Source organism: Pangasianodon hypophthalmus, chromosome 18 (genome assembly GCF_027358585.1).
Source record: "Pangasianodon hypophthalmus isolate fPanHyp1 chromosome 18, fPanHyp1.pri, whole genome shotgun sequence".
Lineage (NCBI taxonomy): Eukaryota > Metazoa > Chordata > Actinopteri > Siluriformes > Pangasiidae > Pangasianodon > Pangasianodon hypophthalmus.
Window position 1 is genome coordinate 11,254,686 of NC_069727.1, and position 15,045 is coordinate 11,269,730.

At 38.1% G+C, this 15,045-nt stretch overlaps 1 protein-coding gene across 5 annotated transcripts; it reads left to right on the top strand.

The window, feature by feature from the left end:
* The first annotated feature begins 1,549 nt into the window (after positions 1-1,549).
* si:ch211-244b2.3 (uncharacterized protein LOC557230 homolog) lies at positions 1,550-13,026 on the top strand. Of its 5 annotated transcripts, none has more exons than XM_034313030.2 (16): positions 1,550-1,604; positions 2,428-2,453; positions 4,483-4,508; positions 6,848-6,899; positions 7,614-7,639; positions 7,820-7,874; positions 9,360-9,483; positions 9,575-9,725; positions 9,850-9,970; positions 10,074-10,158; positions 10,294-10,426; positions 10,547-10,652; positions 10,733-10,808; positions 10,983-11,046; positions 12,052-12,172; positions 12,493-13,026. In XM_034313030.2, exons 1-16 carry the CDS (start codon positions 1,567-1,569, stop codon positions 12,546-12,548), a joined length of 1,260 nt encoding a protein of 419 aa, XP_034168921.2. In that variant the 5' UTR covers positions 1,550-1,566; the 3' UTR covers positions 12,549-13,026. The 5 variants fall into 5 exon arrangements, with proteins under 5 accessions (XP_034168921.2, XP_034168922.2, XP_026778516.3 ...); XM_034313033.2 differs by lacking the exon at positions 1,550-1,604 and adding an exon at positions 1,631-2,256; XM_034313031.2 differs by lacking the exon at positions 4,483-4,508 and having other exon boundaries at positions 1,556-1,604.
* Positions 13,027-15,045: the final 2,019 nt, after the last annotated feature.

Here is a 15,045-nt window from a genome sequence, read left to right on the forward strand (position 1 = left end):
CCTTCCTACGCTGCTTCAGCTACTGCTCCATCAGCCTCATTTTTTTTTTTCCTTTTTTATTAAGTTATTAAAGGAATGTTACATTAGATGAAACATTGTTGACAATTAACAAGTAAAGATTAAGTCAAAAAATACACTATTTAACATACTAAATAACATCTGAAAAGAGAGGGGAAAAAAGGAATTATTAAAAAAGGATTATCTTCATTTTTCCCAAATTCAAGATTCATAATATTTGGTGTTGTAGAGTCAGGACACTGTAAAGTACTTCTCCATAAACTTTAATAGAGTTTCATTTTTTAAGGACTTTTTCAGTAACTTCATCCTTCGAGTAAAAATAAGTAAAATTTTGGTATACATTTTACAAATTTTTGTTTGTGAATATAGTACTTGCCATGCAGAATATAGAAGATCACAACATACTCCATCATCTTGCTTGTGTGTGTGTATGGGCGTATAACATCTTTCAGAGATAACTTATAGTTAACTTTCCTTTGGTCAAGTAAGAAGGAACTGACATGAAGACAGATGACAGTTATAAAACAGATGAGCCAAATCTTCCTTATTTACAGTACAGAAAGTGCATTTGTTGTCAGTGTCCATGAATTTTGATAGAGTTGCTTTATTGGGTAAATTTTGTGAAGAATTTTAAGTGTACATCTTTTACTTTGTTTGAAATACAAAATTTATATGGATTTAACCAGTCCTATTTCCAAATAATGTCGGAGGTCTGTTCATCCCAAAAAAATTTCCACTAGGAGAGATTTTCTGTTTTGATTGAAATCTTAGTCAAATACGTTTGTTATTACAGGAAGAGTTAAATGGTAGACCATCTACTGTTAACTCAGGTAGTTTCCTTTCGCTACTTCCGAAAGCGAGCTGACTTTTGATTAAGTGTATCAAACCAATTGGAACAATTGCTACAACTAGCTGGAATTCTTTAAATGGTATGGGGAAATTGTATAAACGCACAAAATCTAGTGGAAATCCTTCCCAGAAGAGTGGAATGAGGTGTTCAAAAAGCACATATGGGTGTGATGGTCAGGTGTTCACATACTTTTGATCATATAGTGTATTTTCGACTACAGACACTTGAGTTCATAAACGGTCTAATGTGGGAAGTAGTTGTTGTGAATTGTTGTAAGTCAGGGTAAATCTGGTGTATGTAGGTCAACTAATGAGCAGGTTTTTAATCTCATTTTGACCTTCATCACACAGGCTAATGGTTATTTGCTAGATTAAATAAAGACTCAGAACTGCGACCAGATTTTCACAGACAGTACTTGATACAGTATTGTGAATCTCTTGGATGATGTTTATGAGCCAAGAAACCAAACTGAGCTTATGGAAATGCAGGTATACACAAATGCAAAACAGCAGCAAAAGCAGCTTTTAGCTTACGAAGACTGTCCTTGTTTTATGCTGCCTTCACGTGCTATCAGAATTATTGTAAATACGAGTTTCCCACTAGGACGTTGCACATGAAAGTTGTAATTACCACTGGGAAACTCGGAGATAATTTTGATACCCGAGTTTCCGAGATGGGAGGAGTCCTAAACTTTCAACATGGCGGAGGAGAGGACAGTTTCTGTCCTGAATGACAGGTTTTGTTCATTTTTATAAATGCAGCTAATTGTTAGCGCTTTGGTCATATTCATTTATCTACTGTGTACAATATCAGCAACAAGTCTATACATGCTGTACGTTTTTACACCGTGAAAATAGCTTGTATTTGACCAAAATTCCATTATCGTCAGCAAGCTAGCTGAGTAATATGTGTTCTGGTGTCAAACTAAAAGTAACAGGAAAAAAGAAATATGTATGAATGAACCTGGCGTCGTCCATGTTTCCTGTATTTTCCGAGGCAGAGCATGTGAACGCAGCATACTCGTAATTCCCACTGAAGTACACTGAGAGCACAAGAAGGCAGCATTAGTGTGGAGCTGACCACGATTTGGGTTCAAACTGCAGGTTATATTAAAACCAAAATAAACTGCAGGTTATATTAATACCAAAATATTTGTTCTCTGAAATTACACAGAATGTACGTGTTTCTAGAAATCTCGGGCCAGAAGTCTTCCTGGTATACAAGTCATAAAGACAAGTATAAAGGCTTCAGGAAAGCAACATAGGCGTGCTCCAGATTAGCATATTAAAATTAGTGCCACAGAAAGGAAACCGAAACAGAAAAAGAAAAACAAACAAACAAACAAACAATCTCCTCGACTCTGTTCCGTGTCTACTGCCTTTTCATAAGTAAGTGTGTTGGTTTAGACCTGCATTGTCGAGACACCAGGGTGTGTTTATGAAATGATAAAGCATGATATGTTAGTTAAATTAACCTATAGTCTGTAACAGACCTAAGAGCTGACTAAAGCGGTCTCTGCTTTCATTTCCTTTCTCTTCTGCTTGTTCTGTGTATTTCAGTGTTTACACTCAGCGAGGCAGATTTGGTAAGTTGCCAGTTATTTGTCATACATTTAGCCTAAATATCTCACATGAGCTGAATTTATAGCCTGTTGACTTGTGCGGATATGATTAATGTTTAAAATAGGGGAGAGCGGGGTTGGTAGGCACAGGTTTCACTCTGTGCTGCATATCTCAGGCATCCCTTATAAATTATTAGGAAAACAGACATTTTCAATAGCCATCGTTTGGATTAGTTTATTGGGGGATGTCAGTAATGTGTTTTTACACGTCCCCTCAGTGATAAAACTCTCGCATCTGGACAGCAATGACTACAGTATGGCCACAGGAGGACCGAGTTTCTAGCTGGTTGTACTTTCTATGAACCAGGATGTTTGCGTCACTTGATCATATGATCACGCTCCATTCACAACATGAACACGTGACATTATATCTATCTGTGAATCTGTAACCTGCTTCAGGTGACTTAAGCAATGCCACTGAGAAACTTTAGCTATTAAAGATAAAAAATATATATATCATTTATGCTAGTGTACCTGACCAGTACGATACAAGTTCTGATAAGTTAAAAGCCCATATAGGTAACTGTTTTTTCTTTTAACTAGATAAATACATAAGCTTGAAGACTTGTCATTCTGTTACATAGTTCAAATTGGTTGTACTCACCCATCCAGCTTGCTGGTTTAAATTAGTGTTATCCATTTTACTAAATGTTTCTGAGGTTCTTTGGGAGGATGCCAAAAATGTCCAGTAGCACTTGTTCTCAAATTAAGCACAAGTAGGCAGGTGTCATCAACTCTGTAAAACTGAGACTGCCATCTATTGCTAGCTGCTTTTCTTAGGCACAGTTGTGTGTGGATCGGGGGATAGCTGTGTGTGGATCGGGAGATGTTTGTGTGTGGATCGGGAGATGTTTGTGTGCGGATCAGGGGATGTTTGTGTGTGGATCAGGAGATATTTGTGTGTGGATCATGCAAGGCTAAAACCGCAGAAAGAAAATCTCAAAATTCAAATGAACCAGCCAGAATCGACTCAGAAAAGACGTCAATGAATGCATGTGTGTCACCTGATCCACAAATGCAAATCTTACTTGTTGCATGCACAAATTATGATATATTAATGTAAAAGAGAATGTTTATTCACTAATATATCTCTATTTGTACAAATTGCTGCATGTTCATTTAATTCTGAATTTCGCAGACTCAAATTGAAAATCATTTGTTTGAGGGTAGTAACGCACATTTGTGAGCTTTTTTCAAATTGATGGGTAGATGTGCACACATTAATGAACAACACTGGGGCTTATTCATTGGTAGTTGTTTGTGTGTGGATCGTGCAGTGCTGAAACCACGGAAATAAAGTCTCAAAATCCAAATGAACTTAATAGGATTGCCTCAAAGCAGACATCAGTGAATGCACTCGTGTCACAAATGCACATCTTTTTTGCATGAAGATGACTATATAGCAGCTCCTCAACAAATGACTGCTTCAGGTAAAAACACTAAAACACATTGTCTACTTTACTATTTAAAAAAAATAACAGATTAAGAGCATGTGAACGCAGCATACTCGTAATTCCCACTGAAGTACACTGAGAGCACATGAAGGCAGCATTAGTGTGGAGCTGACCACGATTTGGGTTCAAACTGCAGGTTATATTAAAAAAGAAATAAACTGCAGGTTATATTAAAACCAAAATATTTGTTCTCTGAAGAATGTACGTGTTTGTAGAAATCTCGGGCCAGAAGTCTTCCTGGTATACAAGTCATAAAGACAAGTATAAAGGCTTCAGGAAAGCAACATAGGCGTGCTCCAGATTAGCATATTAAAATTAGTGCCACAGAAAGGAAACCGAAAGCACAAAACCAAACAATCTCCTCGACTCTGTTCCGTGTCTACTGCCTTTTCACAAGTAAGTGTGTTGGTTTAGACCTGCATTGTCGAAAGCATCATATGTTAGTTCTGTTATAGACTATAGAGTAATTTAACTAAGAGCTGACTAAAGCGGTCTCTGCTTTCATTTCCTTTCTCTTCTGCTTGTTCTGTGTATTTCAGTGTTTACACTCAGCGAGGCAGATTTGGTAAGTTGCTAATTATCTGTCATACATTTAGCCTAAATATCTCACATGAGCTGAATTTATAGTCTGTTGACTTGTTCATTCCTTTGTGTGGATATGATTAATGTTTAAAATAGGGGAGAGCGGGGTTGGTAGGCACAGGTTTCACTCTGTGCTGCATATCTCAGGCATCCCTTATAAATTATTAGGAAAACCGACGTTTTCAATAGCCATCGTTTGGATTAGTTTATTGGGGGATGTCAGTAGTGTGTTTTTAAACGTCCCCTCAGTGATAAAACTCTCGCATCTGGACAGCAATGACTACAGTATGGCCACAGGAGGAACGAGATCCTAGCTGGTTGTATTTTCTATGAACCAGTATGTTTGCGTCACTTGATCATATGATCACGCTCCATTCACTTAAGCAAAAAATGTCCAGTAGCACTTGTTCTCAAATTAAGCACAAGTAGGCAGGTGTCACCAACTCTGTAAAACTGAGACTGCCATCTATTGCTAGCTGCTTTTCTTAGGCTAAGATCGGGAGATGTTTGTGTGTGGATCGGGAGATGTTTGTGTGCGGATCGGGGGATGTTTGTGTGCGGATCGGGGGATGTTTGTGTGCGGATCGGGAGATGTTTGTGTGCGGATCGGGGGATGTTTGTGTGCGGATCGGGAGATGTTTGTGTGTGGATCGGGGGATGTTTGTGTGCGGATCGGGGGATGTTTGTGTGCGGATCGGGAGATGTTTGTGTGCGGATCGTGGGATGTTTGTGTGCGGATCGGGAGATGTTTGTGTGCGGATCGGGAGATGTTTGTGTGCGGATCGGGGGATGTTTGTGTGCGGATCGGGAGATGTTTGTGCGGATCGGGAGATGTTTGTGTGCGGATCGGGAGATGTTTGTGTGCGGATCGGGGGATGTTTGTGTGCGGATCGGGAGATGTTTGTGCGGATCGGGAGATGTTTGTGTGCGGATCGGGGGATGTTTGTGTGCGGATCGGGGGATGTTTGTGTGCGGATCGGGAGATGTTTGTGTGCGGATCGGGAGATGTTTGTGTGCGGATCGGGGGATGTTTGTGTGCGGATCGGGAGATGTTTGTGCGGATCGGGAGATGTTTGTGCGGATCGGGGGATGTTTGTGCGGATCGGGAGATGTTTGTGTGCGGATCGGGAGATGTTTGTGCGGATCGGGGGATGTTTGTGTGCGGATCGGGGGATGTTTGTTTGCGGATCGGAAGATGTTTGTGTGCGGATCGGGAGATGTTTGTGTGCGGATCGGGAGATGTTTGTGTGCGGATCGGGGGATGTTTGTGCGGATCGGGAGATGTTTGTGTGCGGATCGGGGGATGTTTGTGCGGATCGGGGGATGTTTGTTTGCGGATCGGAAGATGTTTGTGTGCGGATCGGGGGATGTTTGTGCGGATCGGGAGATGTTTGTGTGCGGATCGGGAGATGTTTGTGTGCGGATCGGGAGATGTTTGTGTGTGGATCGTGCAAGGCTAAAACCACGGAAAGAAAATCTCAAAATTCAAATGAACCAACCAGAATCGACGTCAATGAATTGTTGCATTGCTGCGCTTGTTGCATGCACAAATTATGATATATTAATGTAAAAGAGAATGTTTATTCACTAATATATCTCTATTTGTACAAATTGCTGCATATTCATTTAATCCTGAATTTCGCAGACTCAAATTGAAAAACATTTTTTAGGGTAGTAACGCACATTTGTGAGCTTTTTTCAAATCGGTGGGTAGATGTGCACACATTAATGAACAACACTGGGGCTTATTCATTGGTAGTTGTTTGTGTGTGGATCGTGCAGTGCTGAAACCACGGAAATAAAGTCTCAAAATCCAAATGAACCGAACAGGATTGACTCAAAGGAGACATCAATGAATGCACTCGTGTCACAAATGCACACCTTCTTTTTTGCATGCACAAATTATGATACATTAATGTAAAATAGAACATTTGTAATTGCTGCACATTCATTTAATTCTGAATTTCACAGACTGAAATTATAAGGAATTTGTTTGTGGATAATAAGATGCATTTGCAACATTTATCAAGTTCATGGATAATGTGCATGCATTAGTTAATTATTTTGAGACTAATTTCATCCCATAGAGGAGTACCTGTAAAATAGGAAATTACCTCAGGACCCCATGTACATTTAATCCTGTCTGGATAGGGCAAATGTCAGAAAATATTTACAGAAATTAGTACATTCATGACCAAATTAATGTTGTTTCAACATTAGAAGCACCAAATAGAAATAATCAAAGCTTTTAATTTTTTATATCTTATATAAAGAAATACAGGGTTGTTAATTCATTGAAAACCTTCTTTTTTATGGATACAGGAAGCATATGAGGAAGACTTCACGGCATATTTTCAACAAATGAATATATCAGGTAACTGAATCAGAAGTCACAGGTGTAGTAATCAGATTTTTAACTCAAACCCTGAGTTAAAATAAAAAAAAATTTAAAAAAATAAACATACAATTAAATACTGATGTCCCATCCAGGGTGTATTTCCGCCTCACACCCTGTGTTTTCGGGATAGGCTCCGTGACCCACTGTGACCCTGACAAGGATAAAGCAGTTGCTGAAGATAACTCAGTGAACAACTGAACAAAGAAACAAACAAATGAATAAATAAGATTTGTCCTGCTGTCTGAACATAGCCACACTGGCCCATATATCCCATGTCAAAGAAAGCATATTCTGAGAAATTGTCAATTTCTTTGGACTCTGAAAATGTGATATGTCACATTTTACCAAATGTTTATCTTTGTGTTTACAAATCTTTGAACAGCTTCTCCATGTATTACAGTTAGGTATTACAGTTTTGAGACCTATACTACTTTAATCAGTAGTTATACAATACTGTTATGCACACTTAGAAAGATTAAGTGCTTTTTTTTTTTGGAGAGTTAAGGATTCTGGGCTTCCTAAATGAGTTCTTCCTTGGATATGTTGTGAAAGGGAAACACTTGTTTGCACAGTTTTATATAGAACCTTTAAGGGTTTACCAATATAGACAAGTCTATGAAATGAGTGAAAAGTGATCTAACCAGTTGTTGGAGTTTCATTTCTCTTCTGTTTGTACATGGTGTGTTTCAGTGCCAAGCCTTAGTGAGACAGATGTGGTAAGTAAAAGTTATAGTTAAAGTTATTACTTTATAACTATCTAAGTAGAGATATAACTTTGGATATAGTATGGATATAAACATTACCATGTATTAGAAATAAAACAGTGCGGTTCTTTATTTTCTGGTTTTAAAATGTAAAACTGTACCAGATTAAAATATTCTCTTTTACCGACACAGGACACATTTCAGGAAGATGACTATATAGCAGCTCATCAGCAAATGAATGTTTCAGGTAAAAACACTAAAACACATTGTCTATTTTACTATTTAAACAAAATAACAGATTAAGTCCTCCTAAAATGTAAAATGTCCTTGTGTTAAAATCAATTAATTTTACAGGAGCTTCAGAAGTGATTTTTCAGAAGTGTTTTTACGTATGCTGTCGGAGTGTCAGAATGTCAAAGTGACTGTTTTCAGAATGATTAAGACTCCTCAGTTCACCATTCCAAACAAACAACCCAAACTGCAGAGTTTTAATGATAGTGACTTCTGTATGCTATGTACTACACAATATAATTCAAGGTTAAGACACTAAAATTAGATTAGCAGGTGTTACAGTAAACTGAAAGCAAAAGCAGCCATAACTTTGGAACAGCAGATTACACAGTTGGTTATGTAAATATCTTACTACAATATCTTATATTTAAACCTTTATGAGATACAATAAATGCAATAAAGAAACCTCTTTTTTGGGGGGTTCTTTTTGTTTGTTTGTTTGTTTGTTTGTTTTTTAATCTGGCCGTGTCCAAAAGCATAACCAAATAGGGATGAGCTTAACTTAAAGATGTACAGCACTATGCAGAATTTACAGCCTTAAAAACCCTTAAATAAATATGTGCCAATAAATCAACTATACAGTATACTGACCATTTGAATATCATCCCTTTTGGTGCATTTTTGGTGGGTTAAAAATGTAGTTAGAAATAAATTCAATTATTTACTGACTTAAAGCGTACTTAAATGCATTTATTTATTTATTGCCAAAATCTGATTGAATTTTGCAGTCACTAAAAAGTTGTAAACATACTCAAGTGTCAAGACGGTTATTCTTTAAAGCTGACTCTGTAGCATAGCGTTTAGATTGGGGACTATCGCAGACCGTAATTTCCCATTTTCCTATAGGTAAGAGCACACTGAATATTTTAAAAAATATATATATATATATGTATATATATAAACTTCTCAGCCTTTATGTCCACACATGTCAGTAAGACTGTGTCTGTTACAGAATTATCCAACTCTTCGGCCACGTCATACTTTAAAGATCTTACAGTGTTAGCCTGTGGCCAATCTTTCAATCCATGCCTCAGGCTTTTATCAGAGCAGTGTCTAAGAAATATATACTACATGTGCCACACCCTCTAAAAAGTGCAATAATTGAAAACTTGCCTTTTTAAATGGATTTCCTTGCCTTGTATTACTATTTGACTCTAACAAACCTTGGAATTTTAGTCTACTTCATGTAACAAGTGCTAATTCTGAGGTGAGGCAGAATCCAATACAAGTATATAACCAAGCAGTGATGGTGAATGGTTTTACTGGAAGCCCACCAATGGCTCTATGGCACACCTGGGATTTGACTTTCACAGAACGTCAAAAGCTGAGATACCGCTGAGCACAGAAAGTGATTTGAAATAAATTAAAACCTAAATATATTAGGCTATTACTAAACGATGTGGGTCAGACTGAATGCATTTACTCCTTTACTGATTCACAGGAAATCACTACGAGTGGCAGCTGTTTGATGGACAGCAATGGTTGCAGATAAGTAACGACTATATTATCGAATGCAACTACTGCCAGCCAGGGGCAAAAGGGATCACCATTGATACACACATGGGGTGATTTTCTATTAGTTTTATTTCTGCATCCTTATGCTGAGCTTATTTAATTGGGCTCTGATGAACATGCTCTTTTCCCCATTTTTGACAGGTCTCTTTACATTGACTATGATGCCATGACAATAAGCGGGCCTTTTGCTGGCCTCGCTGTACGGCGACTATCGTCTGTGTCTCACAACCAGAGAGAAGATGTGGGCTGGTATTACAGGGACAACAGTTACTGGTGTGAATATGGGGTACAGGTGAGACCGGAGGGATATTTTTGCGCATAGACACTCATTTATTGCAGAGAACACTGTTAGCGGTGAAATGTCAGGACATTTCTGGGAATTCTCCTGAACATCATACACTTGTCATCCCACGCAGGGTTCAAGTTACAGCACGTCGTCGATAAGCAGTCAGGACTTAGAGCAGCAGTATAACTCCAACCCCACAGGCTCCTTCGAGTTTACTGCAGGAAACTATTCGTACTCTGTGAACTTCCCTGGTAATACTTTTCCTGATGCACTAAAATGCATGCTTTATGGTCATTTACACATATGAAACACATATGAAAATTAACTTCAGTGTTTGTTTTTACTTTTTTATAGGCATGATGCAAACGAACCTGTCCACTTACAAACAGAGGAAAGTGAGGAGGAGGCCAAAGTTTAACTCCATAGTCTATGTAAACAGGTGCTGCAGTTATAACTGTGATAAGAATACAAACTGACTATTCTGTAATGGAATTGTGGAAAATTTAACTAAAATGCATAAAAGTTTTTAAAAAATGCTCCTCAGTTCTATATTGTTGTTTTTTTCTGTGTACAGTCTGAACACTTATGAACCATCTACATCCACCATAAATCCATTTCCATCAGCTACACCTTCTGTAAATCCATTCACTGGGGTTATCTGGCAGTTTATGGGTGATGAAGGCATCTGGACAGATTATCAGAAACCAGTAAGTGATACTCCTCCTAGCCAGAGATACAGTCTTCACATGCAACAGTCTTTAGAGAATAGTGTATCTTTGGTGAAGGGTTTGTCAGGGTTGTTCATAGAACTGTGTATGTTTTTTAAGGATTCCTCTCTGGACAGTATGGATATAGAGAGACATTATCAAAGTAATCCACAGGGCCAGCTTGCTTTCACAGCTCGGCATTACAGTTACACTCTCTATTTTAATGGTAGGTCTCATACCTGCTCCAACCAATAACTGACTCACAGTTTATCAGAATTTAATGCAGTACGGGTTTTTTCCCCACAGGAATGTACCAGATCAATATGACTTATAAGACAAGAAGAGCTATACGGAGAATCTGTGCAAATGGGAACAGTAGCAGGTAGGGATCTAGTGATTTAGTGTAAACACATTTAAACACTCTTTGAAGTTAAAGAGTTGTAGAGCTGCAACATCTGAAATGAGCATAACTCCAGTATTTAGTCATAATCTAAAACTTTGCTGATCAGTTTGTGTGCTGTTTGTTTCCAATGACAATGCACTGTTCCCTCCATAGCACTCTGTGCCAAGTTCGCTGGCAGTTTAAAGATATGGACGGCCGCTGGAAAGACTTTGTTAAAGTAAGAGAAATTTCCATTCATGGCTACACTGTACAAATAATGCAAAAAAAAAAAAAAATCTGTTCCATCAAAAATGTTTGTTGCAAGTTTGAATCTTGGCCTGGAGGCAAGGAAGGAAAATGGCAAGGAGTGGCATTACTCTCTCTCCCCTGTCAATCACAACAACACTAGCCAATGGTGAGCATCTGTGAGCTTATGCAGAAGAAGGTAAATAACACATTCCTCTGAGTGTGTTACACTGCCCTGTGATGCAGCATGAGCAGCAGTTTGAAAATATGTGGTTGGCTAGATTCACGTGCCTCGGCGGGAGCATGTGATAGCCTTCACCCGCCCCGGGTGGTCGCTGCTGTATGACGGGGGAGAGCTGGCTGCTGGGTGGGAATTGGAAAATAATTGTTTGCAAAGATTATTTGCCAAAAAAAAAACAAAAAACTGTCACTTGAATTCACACAGTTCTATCACAAATTGTATAACAAAGCCAAAACTGAGTAACGACTTATCAAGCCTTCATACTGTTGAGGTTAGAGAATATCTATACATTAGCTAGACATTAGAAATATTAGTTACCCAAAACCCGTTTTGAAGATACTTTTTTTATAATCAGTGATACATTTCTTAAGATGGCCTTTCTACCAAAAATGTTATTATCCAGCAGAAAAAGACAAAGAAACTCCCACACTTTATCTTGAGTCCCGTATGTGTATGCAGCTTGGAAATGCCCTCAATCCTGTAAATCAGTGCTGTGTTGTGAGTATTTGCACACTGGAACTTTACTTCCTCTTATATTTTATGACACAGTGACGGTAACAGTCTGCCAGGAGTTACTGCTTCAAAACACTGCAGTAAATATTTTCACACTTTGACCAGGCTATGTACTCCAAATTAATTCCCGCAAAACTATTTAATAACAAAACAAAAGTCTAAATTTTAGGCTACCACATAAAGTTAGGCTGAAAACACAACTATTAACCACTGTTACTGTAAACCTGGAATGTGTGTGTTTAGGGCAAAGGGAGTGGGAAATGCACCGTCTCAAGTCAGGAAATTGAGATGCATTACCAGCAAGACAGGGCAGGGACTATAAGATACAGCTCAGCGAAGTTCAACTACCAACTCGACTTCTCTGGTACACACACACACACACACACACACACACGCACACACGCACATGTCTGTCTTAATATGCTTGTGAGGACCTTCTGACATAATTGTTAATGCAGCTAATTAATGCTATGCCTACACCCTAATCTAACCCTAACCTTAAGCCTAAACAGTTTACCTTGTGAAGACCAGCCAAATGTCCCTACAAGAGGGACATTAGGTGCCCACCAAGATATAAAAACATGTTCCCCAACACACACACACATACTGTATTAAGAATTTTTAAAATAAATAATAAAACAAAATTAACTACTATTTTATGTTTTTTTGTTGTTGTTTTTACAGCAATGACCCAGACAAACTTGTCCACTGGTATGAGGAGGCTAGTCCGTCGTGTCTAACTTTAAGAGCTGGAGATCATCTAGCATTTCTCAGGATGTATATTAATTTTAAAAACTTTCATTTCATTCTGCACCCCCCCAGCTGTTGTGTATCTGGTTTCCTGGCAATTTTACTGCCAGAAAACACCTCATCAGCTCACACCCAGGTTTAAATGGCTTGATAGAGGTAGAAGTAACGGTAGTATTTGGGGATCCCTATGTGGTTTATTATTTATTGGTAATTTAGTCTTCCCAGACATCCTGTCCCCTATTAGCACCCACTTTACTTCCTTTCTTTATCATGAAGCTGAAGGAAAGAGTCTATTTTGTGCCTGTTTATTTGGCAGCTGCTATTAGCCATGATCACTGCTATTTTTTCATGGAACAAATTTCAAATTTCATTATAGAAACCTGTCTATAATACTACTATAATACAAAGTTTATCATGTACTTTAATTGAACTTTATTTGAACAGGAGAATAAATCTCTGTTCTGCTTTCTTGTGTCTGTTTTATATGCACATTGCACAAAACAAGGACACACGAGGACACCCTCCAGGGGCAAATGAGATTAAACCTATGATCCACTTTTTACACTGATGATAAAAAGACAGGTCTGGTGATTTTCTTGTAGTGGTTCCTGCGGTTCTACGGAAATGGCACTGAGTCTAAAAAGGAGAATAACATACAATTAACTGTTATACAACAGTTCTATAAACAAGAATTTAATATTGAGTTAGTGGTATTTTAGACACAGTAATGACCCCTGTTTTTTTTTTTTTTTTTTTTGCTAGCTTACATTGATATGTACATTCCCGTTAAAGGGACTTCCAGTAAAAAGAGCATCCTTTCTTCCTTTTCATCTTCATCTGATGAGTTTTCATATTTTTAGTCAGAAGTTTTCTTCCTGAAAAATTATCATTTGCCATGTCTGCCGAACTAGGAAGTGGAATTTTACATGGCAAACACAAACGAGCAGAGTGATACACACCGTGAAATCTTCCAGTGAGGTTACAGGAAATATAAGCTGCTCTTGGAACACCGCTCGACCAATCAGATTTGTGGACTGGAACTAACTGTTGTTTAATAGATATAAGCAACTCACCAGCCTCTGTTTTCTCTCTAGGAGTTAGTAAGACAAAAGAAATGAAGCTTGTCCTCTAAGTCACTTGTCCTGAAGATTTTCTTATGTCTGATAACTTAGTTACAGCTTTACGTCTGACTGTTAGAAAGCGCAGACCATAGAGTCCAACCAAAAATGCTCAATAAACATCTCACAGAAAACTTCACCATATAACATTTTTTTTTAAAATTACCTTTATAAAGTTGTTTATGTGGAGCCATAGAAAAACCTTTGTAAGCTGTTACTATATAAATGATAGTGGATTAGAATGAGCAGGTTAATATAAATGTGTGATTTGTCTTGCAGTCAGCACTGCTGTCAGAGATGCTCTTATAGAAAATTAACCAACATCTTCTGGCCAAGAGGAATCAAGTGTTATGCGAATCGAGTGTCATGGAGTCTCAACACACACACGCCTCCACCTGCGTCAGGTTTTTCCGTAGACTGCTGCATAGCTAAAGAACAAGTAGAACTTGAGGCCTATGGTGTCAACAGGGATGCCTCCACTGCCAAGTCTAGTTCTTCTTGTTATGCATGAAATACCCTTAAAGTATGCTTCAGACAGGAAGGAAGCTATGGAAGCAAAACTATTTCAGACATCTGACCTTGCTGTGACCTTGACCATGTTTGGTTTTATTGCAAAATCCAACCAGTGCATCTGCTGGTTACAGTGATAATTCCATATAAATCCTACAAATATTCAACCAGTCGTTCTTGAGCTAGTGTGCTAACAGACAATCCAAAAATATAATGCCTCCACCACCTAGTGGCAGGGTCATAAAAATCTTATGCAACCAACTTGCAGCACTTTCTTGCTAAGCACATAGTTTGGTGTCATTTTGCACAGATAATTGGCTCAGGTTGAAGTTCATATATCATCACAAAGTTTTTTTTTTGTTTTGTTTTTAAATATAGACTTATGTTGATATTGTTTCCAATTCCAAAACTGTTTCCAATGATGCCGACTGATGTCTGTTGAAGCAAGTGTGTGATGAATTGACATGCCATTTAAAGAAATGATAAACTGTTAGCTATAAGCTTGACTCACCTGTTAGCTACATAATGCTCTAATCAACTAGATTTGAAGTGAAAGTAAAACTACATTTAATTTCTAGCTTAACTTTTATTTTAACCTCAACGCTGGTTATCTGTCTCAGTGTAAGAAACAGTCAGCTCATAAAGAGCTTGATAATTACACATTTGCATCTTTTTCTAGGATGGATGAGTGTATATATGTGCTCTAGCTAGTTAGCTTCGTCATGCACCAAGCAACAAGACGGTTTTCATTTTCAAATTTGTGGAAATTCAAGACATTCGGTGAATAAGGTGTAACTCTTCTGAGAAGCTGCGTCATTAGTCATCGAGTTTGATCACAAAATCATTTCACCAGTTCTCG